Source organism: Cylas formicarius, unplaced genomic scaffold, assembly GCF_029955315.1.
Source record: "Cylas formicarius isolate icCylForm1 unplaced genomic scaffold, icCylForm1.1 PGA_scaffold_2__14_contigs__length_35257938, whole genome shotgun sequence".
Lineage (NCBI taxonomy): Eukaryota > Metazoa > Arthropoda > Insecta > Coleoptera > Brentidae > Cylas > Cylas formicarius.
Genome location: NW_026844319.1, coordinates 20,074,691 through 20,093,731, shown reverse-complemented (window position 1 = coordinate 20,093,731; position 19,041 = coordinate 20,074,691). Strand labels below are relative to the sequence as shown.

At 34.4% G+C, this 19,041-nt stretch overlaps 1 protein-coding gene across 4 annotated transcripts in view; it reads right to left on the bottom strand.

Annotated features, from left to right (window-relative positions):
• Positions 1–2,545: 2,545 nt before the first annotated feature.
• LOC132698576 (limbic system-associated membrane protein-like) overlaps positions 2,546–19,041 on the bottom strand; it is a 228,788-nt gene continuing 212,292 nt past the window's right edge. For 2 of the 4 annotated variants that reach the window (XM_060664754.1, XM_060664752.1), the window contains 5 exons: positions 14,998–15,172; positions 12,344–12,549; positions 7,548–7,788; positions 6,481–6,516; positions 2,546–3,206 (listed from right to left, as the gene is read on the bottom strand). In XM_060664754.1, coding sequence (XP_060520737.1) covers positions 3,073–3,206; positions 6,481–6,516; positions 7,548–7,788; positions 12,344–12,549; positions 14,998–15,172 — 792 coding nt within the window. In that variant the 3' untranslated portion in view covers positions 2,546–3,072. Of the gene's footprint in view, positions 3,207–6,480; positions 6,517–6,707; positions 7,007–7,547; positions 7,789–12,343; positions 12,550–14,997; positions 15,173–19,041 lie in introns of those variants that run through there. The other 2 variants (XM_060664755.1, XM_060664756.1) reach the window with 2 other exon arrangements.

Here is a 19,041-nt window from a genome sequence, read left to right as displayed (position 1 = left end):
GTAGAAAAGATCGAGCATCTAAGTAACACATAACCTAACATTTTAGAGGTTCGAACATGAGCGAGACATTTTGAATGAGACATGAAATTAATTTTATTGCGTGTAAAGATTTTTGATGGACATTTACGCAAATTTAGAAACAAACTAGTTTCGTCACAGTTCACCAACTTGTCAGTTTGAATCTTTAGAAACTCAGTTATATCTTGAACTCTTGTAGAGACGCCTGAATTTGGGTTAATTCTGTTTCTGTTCAGATATGAATCAACCTATTTGAGGAAGGAACTCCCGACATCGACTTCAGAAAGTCAAGCAAGCGAAATATTATTACTTATTTTTTGAACGCCTTACTGAAGTGAGTGTAAATAGCATCAACCTGGATTCTGTTTTCCTGGTGGTCATGGTACCAAGTAAGAATCCACAGGTATTAGGTTCATTCCAACCGCAGTCAGCAACAGTTTCTTACATTCAGAAACATACCCAGTACGCAATCGCACCACTGACATATAATAGTTTGTTTTCGGTTCCATCCCTTTTTGATACATGTTTGCGAATTGTTCTAAGTGTTTGCGAATATTTTACTTACCAAAGCACGCATGTTATTCGTTTGTCCGCGTTTTCTATCGTCTGAGTTTCAAATTAATTTTGTTCATTTGTGAATATTTCTGAATACTCCTCAGTTTGTTTTCATGATTTATGGGGAGTAACAATTTCCAATATCAGAATTATTTAAAGTTCGTTCACAGAAATAATAAAAATATGTTAATTATTTTTATTATATAAGAAACATCTTGTTTTACTATAAAATTAGGAAAAACGATTTGATCCTGTTTATTCTTCGAATTTTCGCTTGCATCGGGGGGCTAGTGAGAATTATTATTGGTTCAGCCAAGAATAAAAAATCACAATTATTCATTGTATTACTCCAATTAAGGAATTAAGGCACAGAAATCATAAAATATAAGTGACACCAGAAGGTATGTATGTATCAAACATTTCGGTAAAAATGATCCACCAAATTTTACACCCTCAGATATGCTAATTTGTAGGTCACTTGTTCCAATCAATTTTTATAAATCGATTTGCAACAAACAACCTGATGAAGTCGTTGGTAAAATGATTCTGTTTTCTCTGTTTGCAATTTGAAGGTGGAACAAACCTATCATCAATCTTATCATCTGCTCCATTCTAGTCCCACAAAATAGATAAATCAGAGACATAGGGTCTTAAAGTAAGGATCAAAGCATTATAGTCTTACAAGTCATAAAAAATTTTTCCTAAAAAAATATTTTCTTATAACTGTATCGGTGTGTAAAGATTTACGTTGTTTTTTTAAACATTGTTTATTATTTACAATTTTTGAAGATTACTTTTATTTTTAACTATAGTGATTTAAAAATGCTTTCTCACTCCGAGATTTTCTACTTCCTGTTTATTAAATAAACAAATAACAAAGAAAAGCGGCATGTAAAAGAAACTTCAATGGTATTATTTACGTATCTTAATTAAATTATGCTATTTTATGGTACCCTTTACTGAAAATTATTCTTCATCTCTTCTTCTATTTTTTTTCCAATGTCTTCTATTTTCTGATTTTGTAAAACACGTAATTTATGAGAATATGAATAACATAGTCATAATCATTTTTCCATACTCAAATTTGCTCTCATTTCGATTTAAAAATCCGCCCTAGCTCCTACCTGCTGCTAGTTCCATCAATCAAAACCAAAATCTTGCCGTAGCTAATATCGAACAAACAAGTCAGCTGTTTACTGGCGGCAAAAGGCGCTGACCAATTTTATTAGGCTAATGTTTGCCTGTTCCCCCTATCATGTCGTCGGTTCCGTAGACATATTTATTATTATTAAAGGGAGATAAATCTACGGAATAGAAAGCAGAGGAGAGAAAAGGACTAATGACGGGAAACAAGATACGGATAAGCGGCTCGGCTCTCCTACGCAGACCGATCGCTTAATTTGTATCGCTAGGCACGGAGACTTACGGGAACATGGGAGATATACTTTATGAAATGTGTAATTAAAAGAAAACATTGTTGTACGGGGAATTAGAAAAAAATATCCTCTAGGGAAGTCTGGGCACGTGGCCCCTACGAAATGTTGAAGAATGTTATTTACGATTAATCTCGTCTGGTTAGCGTACAGACGATTAAAGTCATGGGAGTTCAGTTCATTTATGACTAAAAAATTAAGAAAACTTCCCAAGCAAAGGACCCCACTTTCTTATAAGGGCCGACCTGCAATTAAACCTTATTCTCTCAAGGCAACGTGGACGGATATATGTTTAAGAGAGAGATAGAATGGAAGAAACCATATTCCAACGATAATCAGCACTCTAGTAATAATAGACATGACACGGGAGTCACAATGTCACTTCAGAAATACCATTTGTTTACCATATTAAGTTGTTTACTTTTCTGTTCAGAAGTGATCTTGTGTTTCGATCTCAGAAGACTGAAGAAGCAACGGTGAGGGTTAGTTATTAAGGGATCTTCATTTCAAATGGATTAAATGAAACAATTGGTCAGCCAAAAAATACCATTTATTATAGCTTCATTTTATAATGTATACACATCGAAATCAAAATCAATAATAAATAACACCCTATTTAAAGTCTCGGAATAAAAGGTTTTAGGTTTTAAGCATTGGTTCCGTTTGAAAGAAAAAGAAAAAGTCGCCTAAAACCCCTATCCCTCCAGAAATACTACACATTAATATCATGTATCATGCTTAAATTTGTTTTGAGAAAATAACCTATAAATTTATAAAAAAGCCTTAATGTAAGGGAAATTCAATGTTACGCTCTTTTTTCTTGTTGTTGAAATCTTACTTTAACACCACAGACATTTCAATATTATATGTTTACTAGAATATTTTGATTTATTTACAAAAAATAAGTGGTGGAATGCGCCCATGTATATCATTAGTATATATTTCATTATGTTATATTATTTACACAGGATATTTACAACAATTCAGCCACATATTACGTCATAATTTAAAATTTCATTACACCTTAAGAGAGACGAGAATTGTTTAAGGTTTGCTTTTAAACAGTTTATCTATGGAGACATAAAAACAGCGAAACGAAACGTGCAGCACACGAAGCTAGGTAAATGGCCAAATAACTTACAACAGTGTTAGCGCCCCTATTGTACGATCTTATGCTGAGGACGTCGTCCATTGTGCGTTCTGTAACAGAAAATAGGGGCTATTAGAATGGTTCAGCGCTCTTGAAATAAGTGTATTTGCGAACTGACCAAATGTATTGTGTTTATATTATAACCATAATTGATTTTTATCCCAATTATCCATTTGTTGGTATTGAGATTTGTTAGGGTGTTTATTAATTACTTAGTTTTGTATGTATTTTGTCAAGACTCTAAATCGTCAGAGATAGTGTTTTGGATGGAAGGGTTTACAACTACAAAGTATATATGTATGTTGAGAACAGAAATAATACCATCTGGCAACGTAATTATTAGGTTGTTTTCATTTAGGACGTGTAAAGTTTCCAGAGTCTTACAAGTCAAGTAAAGATGCATGTATAATATATCAGTTGCATAATAATGCAGTTTAGTTCCATTTATTTGTTATTTTAAAAATTTGAATAAATTATTAAAATACCTATAGAAATATAAAAATATCTTGGGATAGTTAAACCCCTTTAGTTTATACATTTTTTTATGCTCTATGATTGTGGGTCGATTTTCAAGAACACTCTATTGCAGAGATACGCTAAAGAAGCACTCAGTGTTTTATTTCAGAAATTTCAATTAAGGCAAAATCAAAAATAGCAGAACAACACAAAGGAAACAGCGTTAAATTACAGTCCGCTCCAGCTACAACAATAACAATAAAGAACAGTGCTTTTTGAGATATTAAATCTTTTTTACCCAACTTCCCATTCTACGATATATGTACTCAGAATTTACCACTTTACCTTAAACTAATTGCTCAGGTTAATCTCCTAGACCTAATGATTAATTGAATGGAACCCATGTGATTTTTGCAGATTTAGGAGGCAGCGTTTGGTTAGTTTGTAGATACAAGATTCCTTTGTCTAATATTAACAAATCTTTAGAGGAGGAAGAAGATAGAAAATAATCAACATTCGTAGTATTATATGCAGAATACGATACTGATACTGATAGTGATTAAATTTTTTTTCATTTTTAGTTATTTTTAATGAAACTACTTTAGATATTTTGTTAAAATTTGGTGGGACCTCGTAATGCACAGAAATACTTTTTTTCGAGTGAAAACTATTTCTTTACTTTCATCAGTGTGTGATTCGACAAAGGATTTCCAGAGAAAATTAAATAAAATGATCAATAATTATTAAAATTAAATTTTAAATTAAAATAAACTAGCATTAAACAACGCAAACAAAAATAAGAGACAATAGCTCTTCTTCAGCTCTTATTCTCATTGAGTCTCGAAAATTTTCTGGAGAGTATCTGATATTTTCACAATTAACTTAAAAAAAAGCTGGTTGCTTTCAATTTCATGCGCCATTTGAAATGAAAAAATGCTTGTTATTTTTTTCGTTGGAAATATTAATATATAATTTATTATTTATATGTTAATAATGATTTATGCTAAAGAGAAATTACTTCTAGGGTTCCACCAATTAGTCAACAAAATATCTGTTTAACTGTTTCAATGAAAATGAGGAAAATTTATATAATGATATTTTTTTTTTCTTAAAATGATTCAAGGAATTAGGTATAGGTATCTTATTTTGAAGCACCCTGTATATGCAAAACCCAAAACTGAATTGCAATTGCAATAAAAAAATGTGTGCAACTGCAGTGTACTAATTTGGAAAAACGAAATATGTCGATTAATTCTATGATGTCAAGATTGAATAGTGATCCAATTTGCTTGTAAATTTCTCAAAATTACTTTTAAGGTTGATAGGTGTTTAAAAAACGTGAATGTTCTTGTAGAGATGAATATATTTTTCTACTCCCGTCTGTAAAATGCGTAATTACACACCGATCTGGCTTGCGGGAAGCGTCACTTTACCACGTCAGTTTTGTTTCCCACGGATCCGAGCCACTTCGGACATTTTCGGGATATTATCGTTCGGGTTTGGGAGCAATCGGATGTTTTCGGAGATATTACCCACGCCTTGAATTTTGACGTTTGTCAATTCTGACGGTCATGTCAGTGAATGTATTCGTGTTGTTTCGCGAAAATGTATTTTAAAACTAACTGTCGTAGAAAAAGAATAATATGGAACACGTTCGGTAAACTTTTTAAGTCACTCGTTTATTAAGCATTCGCTCCGCACGTGTCAAATAAACTCGTGAGTCAAATGCCGTTCACCGCACTGCATGTTGCATAATATACTATTTCTCAACTGCTTGTAAAACTGCCCTCTGCAATAAAAGGGTAGAATGTTTCGAAACCTAGACACAGTCACTGGTTGCAACAAATTGTATGTAAATAGTTATACCAAGACCCAGTTACAATCTGAATGGCAGCTTAAGCCCCTGTAAAGTAATTTCAATAAATAAGTGAAACAAACGCTATCCTGCAATACAAAAGGAGAACAGTTCTATTTGCCCACCAAACACATTTTCTAGAACGATCCTTTTATAAACACAAGTTCTATCTGGTTCGCTTTATCTCTAAAACCGGTTGCATGGCGTCTTTATTCCTAGACTTCTTACGTTGTAAAAATCGCGATTTCAGCGCGGAAGTAATGGAAGCCGGTCGCACAGATTTACACAGAGCCATAAACACATTGTATTGTTTAAGATTCGGGAGTTGCTAGTTTGGTGCGCTCAGATCGATTACAGTTATCTGGCAGACTTGGGAACGCTGCATCCGAATATTTAAGTGGGTCTTACACGTTCTGCATTTATTGCTTTACGGTCCATAAAGACTCGATGGAGATACGGAATAATATTCTTCAATCTAAAATTTACTTTTTCGCAAATACATAACGGAGTAAGCATTTTTTAACATTTTTGTCAGTATTTAGCAGTCCCTTTTAAGAAGAAAAATTCGTTCGAACTTTTAGGATAAGAGAGTAATAAGGTCATAAAGTTTTACAGGAGCATTTTTTAAATCCTTATCAATTTATACATATAACCATATTTCAAGCGAACGTTAATACAGTTGCCATATTTAAATATCGACATCGTTCGAAATTTACAAAGATATTTGCTCCAGGCATATAAAAATGTATATAAGATGATATAGATACATAACTTGTACGATTGTTACGATTTACCGATAAGTCAAATTGTTCTCATTCTACTAATTGCCTAAAAAATTCATCCTATCATATACGAGATTTCGAGCAGGTTTTGACATTTTGGTATTTGTTTTAATTTGTGAATTAAACAATTACATTGACACAGATTTTCCGTGATATATTTTTTTTTAATATGCGGAGCCAGCAATTCAGGCTCGTTTAGATATATATACTGTAAACGGCAAACGTCCTTACCGTTAAACAGGAGTCTTTTTTCGGTCGCCATATCGTCTGATTATTCCAACACGCAGTGTAACATAACCAAATCGGTGCATTTGCGGAAAGCAGGTGCATGAAAGAAATTGGACTGGGTTAATAAATGCACACAAACTATTGCTGAATTCACAGAAAATTATAAAATTCCAAAGTCAGGGGCTCGTGACGCTCCTTCCTAAAAGAAGTTTTAATAAAATTTGTCACAGTTGACTTCGGTCATACCGTATATGTTTATTAAAATGTTATAGTTAAAGTCATCACAAGCTCCTGGGCGGAAAGGAAATCTAAATCTAGGTGAGAAAATAGCGGTGGAGAAGAAGGCATAAGATATAAAAAGCAGTGATTCTAACTGAGACTATCGGACGATAACAAAGATAAGAAGGACCATTCTTGGTGGTGTTGATAAACGTGCAGGCTGTATCGCATTGGAATTGGGTGGGAAAACCTGGGTGTCCTTTCTTGTCTTGGTTAGGGTTCGATACTAAATCCGAACATGCTTCCTAATCTAAAATGTCCTCTTTAGAGTGGTGGGATTTGTAACAGGTAAGTAAATTTGCCATTTCTGCCTTCTTCTTTTTTTGAATTTTGGAATGCTAAAGTAAAAGCTCAATTTCGATGATAATAGTGCCAACATATATTGTGATCATTAAAGACAAATTGACGAGTCAAACAGATACGCCAAATTGTGAGTAGCTTTTTGTTTTTGATAGTTACATTAAAGAAACTTAGATTATTCAATCTCTCTCACTCTCATTTTCTGTAAAACCATGGAAGGATCAAAACCAAAAATGGAACAATTTACTTAGACACTTAGACGCGCTTAAAATCAGTAAAATCTTTTAGAAGACCATTTTCAAAAAGCTCGACGAGTCTATTGCTATTAACCAACCCTATCGTTAGGTTGGCAGTCAGTAGTCTAACCACAAGTTTAGTTTTTGATTAAAATGGGAGAAAGAGAACATCACGATTGCTTAGCACGATTGATGAAGTGAGTCATAATTAGTGCTAGCTAATAGAATCAGAATCGAATATAAGTAGGCGCTTACCGGTCTCGGTTGTCTGAAAATTGAAAGCGTCGGACACAGGCCCCCATCCAAATTTGTTCCGCGCCTGAACTCTGGCTTCGTATTGCTGACCGGGTTCCAATCCTCTGATAACGTAGCTCATAGATTGAACGCCTGCCGGTTGTGCGGGTATTGCCGGCAAAATAACATCTCGCCAATCGAGTCGACGATCTTTCGTTGGCCTGTTGTAGCCGTATCCGATTGCCGAATATGTTTTGTTATCCTGTAGAAGAGAAAAGTGGCGCTTAATCTGTCTGCGTAGTGGAGTGCCACGGAGTGTTTTTATGTCAGTTCAAGTTTTCGAATCTGAAAGAGCTACGCCTTTGACATTTGACAAGTGATGAATGCAATTCGAAATTATATTATTTTATACAGGGTGTTTTATAAAACTTTTCGCTAATTTGTAGGGTACATATTAAAAATTACTCTTAGTTTGATTAATAAATATGTATTTAAAAATGCCTTCTTCAGAAAATGGCTCCCAAAAAAATCTTTTTTTTCAAAAAGATTTCTTAACCGATTGAGATGAGAAATAAAAATTTAATGTGAAATAATTTATAATATCATTATTTCGTAGTTGATTCTGAAATAACCATTATTCGCTAAGATAGTTGGTTATCGCCAGTGAAAAATACTTACATTTCTTTTTACCAATGCGGTCAGCATTAATGCTGACCATTAACATCAACATTAACACTTCAAACAACTCTAAAACCTTTTTTTTCTTTATGGCAAATTATATAAAAAATTCCATTGCCCTAAACATGAAATAATATAATAATAAATAAGTGTGAAAATAAGTAATTGCAGTCTAAATTTCCAAAAATAATATATTATCCACTTCAGTCACAAGTTGCTTTAGGCACGAGCGTATGGCTCTACAAGTGCTATGTAATAGGTTACAAACAAAATTCTTATGAAAGGTAGGTATAAATGACAATTAATACAAGTAATGTAAAACACAGTAATACACATTAAATATGACACAGACAGTACATATAATAGGTGCATGCGAGCAACCTAGCGGTATGGGAAAATCAAATCTACAGGTCTAAATCCAGTTCAGATAACCATGCAATGGCAGCGGGGCTTGCATCAGTAAAGTCTTTCCATTGTCCAGTAAATCTTCTCAGTGGGCAGTCTGGGACTATATGTGTTAATGTTTGCTCTTCACCTCCACAGTCACATGCTGGATTGTCGGCAATTCCCCATTTGTGCATCGCTGATCTCGTTTTTGCATGTCCAGTTCTAACTCTATTTAATAGGGACCATGTTTTACGAGGTAGTTGCATCCCAGGGAGCTGTTTATTAGGATCTTCTATGTTGTGTTGATTGACATTGCTGTTATTTCATACGGATGTCCATGATTCAGAAGCGTCGTAGGTTTTTCCTGGAGCAAGTGTTTCCAAGTTCCATATTGGGGCCCTTGATTTCAGTCGATTCACACAGGGTTCATCTATTACCTTGTGAATAGGCCACGTTCTTGGCTGGTCTGGGTGATTTATCTTTTGCCATTCTTGGAATGTAGCCTGTTGTCTTCGGATTCCTGGGGGAGCGATATTTGATAGTACGTGGAGCCATGGTAAAGGAGTCGACTTCAGCCCTGTTACTACTCTCATGGCTTCATTAAGTTGGGTGTCAATCTTATTTACATGAGAGCTTCTGCCCCATACAGGAGCGCAATACTCCGCTACAGAGTACACAAGCGATTGTGTTGCAGTGCGTAAGGTAGCTGCATTTGCTCCCCATGTGGTGCCTGCCAATTTACGTATGATGTTGTTTCGGGTTTTAAGTTTCTGGCATGTCAATTCAAGGTGCTTTTTAAAGGTGAGAGACCTATCGAGGACTACGCCTAGATCTTTGGGGTGTTTGTTGTGTTTGACTGGTTCTCCACAAAACGTGACATTTAGTTCTCTGTGCGCCATCCTGTTATTTAAGTGGAAGGCACATGTCTCTGTTTTATTTGGGTTCGGGCGCAGTCTCCATTTTTGGAAGTATTGGTTTAAGGTTTCTAAGTCGGCTGTTATGGTTGTTTTTCCTTCTTCAAGGTGTTTATTTTGAGTGGCTATAGCGATGTCGTCTGCGTAACAAAACTTACGTGACGTAGTATTTGGGGTGTCACTTATGTAAACATTAAAAAGTAGTGGAGCCAGTACTGAGCCTTGAGGGAGACCGTTTTTAATGTTTCTTGATTTGCTACTTGATGTGCCTAAAGTGACCTTGAAATAGCGACCTTTCAGCATTCTTTCCAGAGTTTCAGGATCAGCCCATCTATCCACACTGTGTCGTATGCTGCGCTGAGATCGACAAAGGCCACTGATGTTTTTAGGCCTTTCTGAAACCCTGCTTCTATGTAAGAGGTGAGGGCCAGTACTTGTTCGCAGCAACTACGGTTTGGTCTGAATCCTGCTTGCTCATGCGGTAGATGTTCATTTATGATAGGGCATATTCTGTTGTAGATCATCCGTTCCAATAGTTTATAACAGATGCACAGCAAGGCTATAGGGCGGTAGTTTGCTGGGTTTTCAGGACTTTTTCCCGGTTTGAGGATAGCGAGAGTGTGAGACATTTTAAATTCATTTGGAAGCCGTGCTGTATTCAGTATGTCGTTAAAGAAGTCTTTAATCCATGTTCTTGCTTTTGGGCCTAGGTGTTTAATAAATTCAGGGAAAATGTTGTCGACGCCAGCTGCTTTCCTTAATTTAAGGCTTTTTATAGCAGTGTTCACCTCGTCGTTAGTAAAATAATAATTAATATTCTATATATACTGTTAATTAGGTAAAACAGAGATGTTTCTCTTTTCTTTTAACCTACTATAGTGTTAATGCATCCTAATTTCTATTTTTTTTAGAAATTCTGATGAGCAGTATAAGTATGAGTTACGTAGTATGCCTTAGTTGAAAAATTAAATATTAGATGCAAAGAGTCCTGAATTATTATGATTTTATTTTAAAGATGTGAAATTGTTTAATATATTTTTTGTTATTAAAATGCTAGCTAGAAATTTGTTGTGTTGTAATTGAAATATAACACAGCTGTTGCAAGAGACGGAATACCGACAGAAATGTTAAAATACAAAAAACAGTAGATAAAATGTACTCCTAAAAACTCCCTATTCATCATCTACATCATCATCCTCAGCATAAGAAGAGCGATAGAGCAGATCTAAAAACTATACATAATACTACTGAATGTAGTTTATAAGTTCCGCACAAATATATTAACAACAAAGTTAACAAGAAAATTCGGCGAATACTAATTGAACGAGCAAGCAAGTTTCGGAAAGGGAATCAGTATAAGTGATTAGTTAGTATTTACAGTACATATAATGAGAAACCATAAGAATAGTTAAAAAGGGAACTGAATAAGTACATAAAAGAAAGGGTGTCCGACAGGGAGGCGCAATATCGCTTTTACCTTTTAACGAGGCTCTAGCGGATGTTTTTGAAAAACTGAACTGGAAAAAAATGTATTACAATATTTGGGCAGAACTTGAACTGATAAACTTATAAAAAAAAAGAACTGCACTAAACGCTGAAACAACTGGACAGTGAGTAAAAATATAGGTTACAATATGAACTACACCAAAAGTAAAATCATAACCACCACAGGTGAAAACCAGAGTCGAGAAAGAAATGTTAAACATAACAAATTATTAAACATAACAAAGGAAACCAAACAGTAGAAATCAACTGATGAAATGGACTACCATGGGCAGCATTTCGCTTACACTAAGCTTCAGTGCCTATTTCATGTCTTAATGTACGGATCCCAAACATGGACATTTACAAAATTAAACATTGAAAAAGTAGTGACAGTACAAAGTGAAAAAAGGTGATACAGAAACAAATGAGTGGATAATAAATAAAATGAATGTAAGCGACGTTATTGAGGAGGTGGCAATGTCAAAAAGACGACAGATGGAACAAAAGTATCGATAAAATAAAAGAAATAGAGCCAGGCCTGAAATAAGATAGGCAGATGAGTGGAGAAGGTTGGCGGAGGCCTATGTCTAAAGATAGCTGGAACCGAGCTAAATAGATAGAAGAAAGAAACACCCACCACCTACATTTATTGCTACTTTCTTAAGTTCGCACAACAAAATAACAACAATTGAAAAATATTTGGGTAAAAAAAAGCATGCAGCACCTCGTATCCAGACTAGTCAAACACGCAATTACCGGCTTTTCAGATTCGCGGGTACGTCTTAGATGGCGAACTGCAAAAGTAGCTTTTGTACGGTCCCGCGCACCTACTCTTTAGCTCGCTGTTTCGCTTTTGTAAGTTTCCGAAGCCAGACAACTTAATTTTCCCCATAATAAATCTTACTTACTTCCGAAACATAAAAGGTTACATTTCTAACAGCATCAAAGGAGCTTATCGCGAAGCTAAGATCTGAGTCAGTGCATAAACCGAAAATTGCGAGTTATGACGTAATAACGAGCGTATACAGTATCCCAAGAAACATTTTTACGATGTCGAAAATCTATTTTTATATTTTTCCCCCTAGTTTTAGCATAATAACTGCACGTTTGCGTATATAAAACAGATTTTTAGTTTATTTGCTTGGATTTAGCGGAACGATATCACATTTAAATGTTCCCCTATACCAAGTACATTGCTTTATTTTTATCTGGTGTTTCGAATTGCCTGTTCAAAGCCACTTAAATAATATAAGGAAAGAGAGAACTTTAATACTGTAAATATTTACCGCCAGCAATAAAAATAAGAGAGCTATAAGGTTTTGGAAAACTTATAAACATATAAATAATACTTACTTTCCCCAAGAAAAGCTTTTTCTGGCTCTGATGGTGTAGCGGTTGGGGTTGGCTATCGTCTGAAGAACCTGTCGGATCGGGAAGTCTGCGAAATAGAAGCTTATATTCTTCGATGGGGCTGAGAGATTCCACCTCCCAGCTGATGTTGTAGCTCTCTCTCCATCTACCCTTCATGGCGCTGCTGAATTTAGCGGGCAAAGGCTTGCCTATTATAAAAAAGATGGTGCACAGCGGATCAGATTAACCTCAAAAATTAAAAAATGGAATGGAATTATGAAAATTAAATGTATATTGGAATAAATTCGTTTTTGAGTAATATAAGCTACTTACTACTTGCCAATAGTGAATGCAGGTTCGGTATAATCTTTTTTTAAACTAGCTAACAGGCGCAACATAAGATTTGTAAATTATTTGTTTTTATTTGTTGTGTATCTTAAGTGCTTTCTTTTAAGATATATAAGATAAGGAATCAGAATTGTAAATAACAATTCCCAACTTAAAACCCGTATAAAATTACGAATTAGAACAAAATTTGTGATGTGTGTTGAGATTTTCATTAATGAGTTTTACTTGGCTCGGGTCCTTTTTAGAGATAATTTATTTCTAAAACTGGCATTTCATGAGTCTATTTCTAAGGCACCTCTTGAACTTCTTCTAACAGTGCCGGTGACTCTGGACTTAAGGATAAAATAAACAGAATATTCAGTTCTTTAAGATTATGGGTTTACCTTATGTAAATTATAAGACATGGCCCGTATCGGAAAAAAATAAGGTAAAAGGTTTAAGGAATTTTGGTCCAAACTGGAATTCTGCTAACCTCTTAAGATATAGGTATCAAAAAGTAGATAAATTCTTTTTGGAAAGAAATTTAATATAATATTGATACTTAAATGAAACCAAATTAAAACTTTATAAAACTTGAACTGAGGAGGCTTTTACTTGATGAAAATCCATTTACCAGAATAAATAAGAACTATAAGTTCAGATTTTCAGGAAATTATATATTTTGACGTGACAATTGTTTCGACAACACCGTGTCTTTATGAAATGTAATATTTACAAATTACCTGCTACTATATATAACGAAAAATGGCAATAAAACCGTAATTAATGTTGTTGCGAGAATTTAAGTTCAATAAAGGAGACGTATTTAAGTAATACATTTGTATGTCTCATTTTGTTAATCTCCATGGCTTCCAATAAATTTAATTTTCTACTTTTTGGGGCTGTATGTAATATATCAAAATTGTCGTCAAAAATTTGTTTTTCCGTGTTTAAGTGTGTAGCATAATTAGAACTAGACTATTCTTTTTAAATGCTCTTCTATGTTCGTTAATGGGTTTCTTGAAGGATCTACCTGTTTGTCCAATATAAATTTTAGGACAAGATCCACATTTCAACCTGTAGACACCTGATTTTTGGGATTTTGGACATTTCGATTTATTGTTTTTTTAAATATTTGCCTATCGTGTTGTTAGTTCTGAAAACTATTTTTAAACCACATTTTGACAAATGTTTTGAAACTTTTTCACTAGGTTCTCCTATGTATGTAATTGTTTTAAATTGTTCGTGTGGAACTAGTCCTAAAATTTATATTGGACAAACCGGTAGATCCTTTAAGAAACGCATTAACGAACATATAAGAGCGTTTAAAAACAATAATCTAGATTCTAATTATGCTATACACTTAAACACAGAAAAACACATTCTTGACGACAATTTTGATATATTACATACAGCCACAAAAAGTTGAAATTAAATTTATTGAAAGCCATGGAGATTAACAAAATGAGACATTCAAATGTATTGCTTAACGATCAATTAGATTTAAATACCTCTCCTTTATTGAACTTAAATTCTCGCAACAACATTAATTAATGTTTTATGGTCATTTTTCGGTATATATAGTAGCAGGTAGTTTGTAAATATTACATTTGATAAAGACACGGTGATGTCGAAACAATTGTCATGTCAAAATATATAATTTCGTGAAAATCTGAACTTTTAGTTCTTATTTATTTTGAAAAACTTTATAGACATTGAAACGGTTTAAATTTTTCTGCAAATATTTTAGCCATGGTAATGTCCAATACAAAACTGAAGCTAAAATTTATCTTAGTTAACAAAGTTTATATATTCGCAACCTTACTATTTTTGACATTTGAATTCACACCATTCTGTTTAAGCACGTTCTTAAATTATAAATCTAAATCTATTTTTGAATAACTTTTAAAACGACTGCTCAGAATGACTTGAGTGGTGGTGGAAATAGTTTTCTTAACTTCCTACTTCCCTATAGAGCCAGCCACCATTAAGAAAATAATTAGCAAAAGTGAAAACGCATTTTCAAATTAAAATTTCACCGAAAAGCAGTTCGCACTAAACCTTTACGAAACCCGTCTAAACAACAAACTTTTAAACAAAACTCGAGGTACGAAAATGAAAAGCAAATTTGATAGGAAATTTCCCAACTTTCACTTCCCACTTAATAGTTTCGGAATGTGCAAAGCTTTTAAATGAAAAACTTAACGTCATTTGACGCTTAGTAGTAAAATAAAAATTTAAACAAATTTGTAATTAAAAGCTAAATTATAGCTAATAAATTTTTTAGCTTTAGCTTGGGAGTGGGTGAATAGTGCGGAAGCTTTTCTTACCGGTCAATTGAATGCTTTTCCTAGTTTTCCCTAACTGGTTGTCGGCTACGCAGGTGTAGTTGCCGAAATCTTGCCTAGTGACTCTGCGGATGATAAGAGTATGTCTGGAACCACGCGACTCCATGATCCTCCTTTCTGTAGTGTCCAGCTGCATTGTATCCCTATACCATAATACCTAAAACAAATAGTACAGTATGTTAAGTATGTAATGTACATAGAATTATAGATATACACCACCACTTCTATATATAGATAAACGAGGTACAGTACTAGGGCAAAGGACGCTCCTAGAAATTGAATTGCAAAAAAAATCAGTAAATCGGCCAAGAGAAAATCCTGGATATTATTTTCGAATCCCTGAAATGGCCACTAGGGGGAGCAATTGCTATTTTCATTTTTAAAATCCGTCCTCTGCCAAATTTTTTCATGGTACTGGTAGTTTTGGTTAGTTAGTTTTTTAATAGTAAATGTCCTAAAACATTTTAAATTTTTTAAAATAGTTACAATGGGCTTTGGAGACGACAGAAACTGTTTACTTTGCAACCATTGACATTATCACAACAGCAGAGACAACCGCATTTCAATATCTTAATCCTATTAACGCAAAATATGAATAATAGAACGCAAAGTTGAATTTTGGAAAACACATCCATTTAAAGATTTATTATTAAAGTCTCCTAGAAATTGAATTGTAAAAAAAATCAGTAAATCGGCCAAGAGAAAATCCTGGATATTATTTTCGAATCCCTGAAATGGTCACTAGGGGGAGCAATTGCTATTTTCATTTTACTGGTACTGGTACTGGTAGTTTTGGTTAGTTAGTTTTTTAATAGTAAATGTCCTAACGCATTTTATTTTTTTTTTAAATAGTTACAGTGGGCTTTGGAGACGACAGAAATTATTTACTTTGCAACCATTGACATTATCATAACAGCAGAGACAACCGCATCTCAATATCTTAATCCTATTAACGCAAAATATGAATAAAAGAACTCAAAGTTGAATTTTGGAAAAAACATCCATTTTCAGATTTATTATTAAAGTCTAATTATCCGTAAAATTGCAAGATAAACGACCGTTAGTTGAAAACGATATTCAATTTCATGACAATCTTGATAATAAGAAATAAATGATTTCTATCAAAGCGGATGTTTTATTTATTTCTTAAATGGTTTTCCCCATTTTACTACTTCGTCAAATTTGTTAGTCTCGAGCAATTTATTAGTGACCACCTTACTGGACAAGGATAAATTTTCTAACAAAAAAGGTTCTTATATTTAAAATTTTTACAAATAAAGTAACACGATGTGATTGCACGGGTGTTGCCTATACCTAGCCCGTATAAGCTGCATTAAGATCAATTTTCATGTTGCAATTGCCAAAATTATTCTAATTCGAGCAATTTTTCAATTACTGTAAAAAAAGTGTGCGTCTTGTAAACTAGGTATAGGTAAAGGTTTGATCGTCAGATTGTCATATTGTATTGAGGGTAATGAACGGGTGTGTGGCCTATAGAGGAAGGATCTCTCAAAAATAACATTCGCTTTTATAGAACACTTACAATTTTAATCACTACATAACAATATTTTTAGGTATACACTATGCCGGCATTGTTGGCACACCAGAGAGGACACAGGGGGAACTGGCAGTCAAAGAACAATCTGACTATGCATGCGATGGGAGCCTAACGACGAGTCAGCTTTAAAAGAGCCGGACCCGGGACACGCCATCAACCAAAGGTCGTATAAATACGGCATCTCTAAAGAATTCTTGCTAAATAAGTATTTAATTGGCAAACCCAGTTGCTTTGAATTAAATTTTATTAAGGTAATTACAATTATAAAATCAGTTTCAAATAGAGTAAACTGTCAAAGCCAACTTGTATGAAGTTGTCAGTATAATTGTGTGCAGCGTTTCGTGTTTATAGATTTTCCTTTCCCTTTGATTCACCTGTTATTTATCTGGTTTTCGAATAATCATACGTTTCAATTAATTGAATGATTTCGGTCTTATTTAACTAGCTTTAAGTTGTTAAGTTTGGAAAATTATTTATCACTATGTTTTATTTAATTTGTGATCATTTTTCGAAAAAAATGTAGGGCTAAGTGTACTTTTCATTTTTCTTTCTAGCAAATTTGCGAATATCTGTTTGATAGCCCGTATCAAAAGGATGATCTTTTCACTGTCATCTGCCACGTATCCATCTGTCCACCTATCAGCGCGATTAAATTTTTATTTGTTTGGTCGTGACGCAGACGAAAGTTTCTTGAAATAAAACGCTAAGCGAATATCAATAGGGGCTCATAATTTATTTAGGGAAACTTTCGGGGTAACGTGTCGCCCGATAACGATTTCCAAACTTGGTCTTAATTAACCAATTTTAACGGCAATTTGCTACAAAAGCCGTGCGCGGTATTTACCGTACCGAACGCCATAATTTAACTTGTTCCGCTGCCCATTTCCGAAATTGAACGACGCCATTGTAAAACCGGTTTTGTTTGTCAACTATCGGACGGTAGTTCGACATTACCGCCGTACGACGATTCTAGTAAAAACGACCGAAACTTTAATTACCGACAAAGACGTTAAATATCTTAATAGTGTAATAAATTAGTTAAAGGCCACTTTAGTCATGAGTTCGTTTTGTTAAAGTTCACCCGACGATATACCGTTTTTGCAACCTTTTATGGTTTTGGTTTGGGAATAAGTTTAAGACCCGCCTGTTGCACAGCGTAAGGGAGCATTCTTTCCGGCACGTGCACAACAAGTCAGGGCCTTAATAACGATGTTAGCCGACAAGAACTGTGCCGTGCGGATTGTTGTATTTTAAGAGTAGGGAAATTTTCTTTGATTAAACTGTTACATTAATTCATATTCGTGTGCTTTTTATAAATCTTCCTAAAACATCCGTCAGACTCGGACACATTTGCCGGTTGTTGCCAAAATTATAATTTTAATTGTGTTTCTGTTTCTGAAATTGACATGGGGTAAGTGAGCCATAAAATTAACATCCGCGATGACTAAAACACCGTATGCCACAGTTGTGAATGGTGCCCAAGAAAGAAAAATGCGGAAAGTTCGTGGGGTCTCAAAAAGTCTACTTGACATGCACTATGCCGGAATAGTGAGGCGGTTGATATATGATGCGTTTCAGAGGAACATCGTTTTAGCAATTAAAACTTCACATGAAGAGTTGCGTTGTGTTTTGAACATTGACTGTTGCCAAGAGACTTTACGTGCGTTCTTACGAAGATTTGGTTTTTATTACAAAGAGACATTTTTGATGGAAGTTCAAGAATTTCGTACTAAAAACGTCTCCATCATATATTTAGATGAGATCGGGTTTGATAGCCACGATACCGCCAAGAAAGGATGAACTGATGGTAACACTAGGAAATGTTCGTTGGATGTGCCAGTTTCGCTGGTTGGGTAGATAAAGCTTTGTTGCTTTCTGCAAAAGATGTCAATGAAGCAAAGGTTAACTGCCACGTAAACATGACAGCAGATATCAGAAAAATGGTTTTCTGAAAAATTTTGGTCCCAATACTCCAGCAAACAGTGTTGTCGCCAGCTGCCATTTTGCACAAGCGGAAAAAATACCGAATTGATAATCGACTAAAGAAATCATTCAAAATTTTTTGCTTGAAAATGATATGTCTTTTGAAAATTCCTACACAAAGAGGCAGTTAGTGGAGGTTCTTATGACGGGAACGTTTGATAGGAAGTATAATTTTAATAAGATAGAACTGATATGGGGGCAGCTGAAACCCAATTTCAGAAGAAACAACAACTCGTCGAAATTTAGTTCTGTGGCAATAGAATTAATTAGAAGAAAAGTAGAAAAAATATCTGCTTCTGGTTGGAAAAAATGTGTAGAACAGGTCATCGAAGAAGAAAGTGTTTACAGAAATCGACTAGTGCCCGAATTAATGCATGGACTAACAATAATCGAGGAATCTCACCTACGAAACTCTACACAAATCCGTCAGTTTTCAGCATTTGTATGCACGAAGTACTGCAACGTCATTGTGGAATTGCGAATCT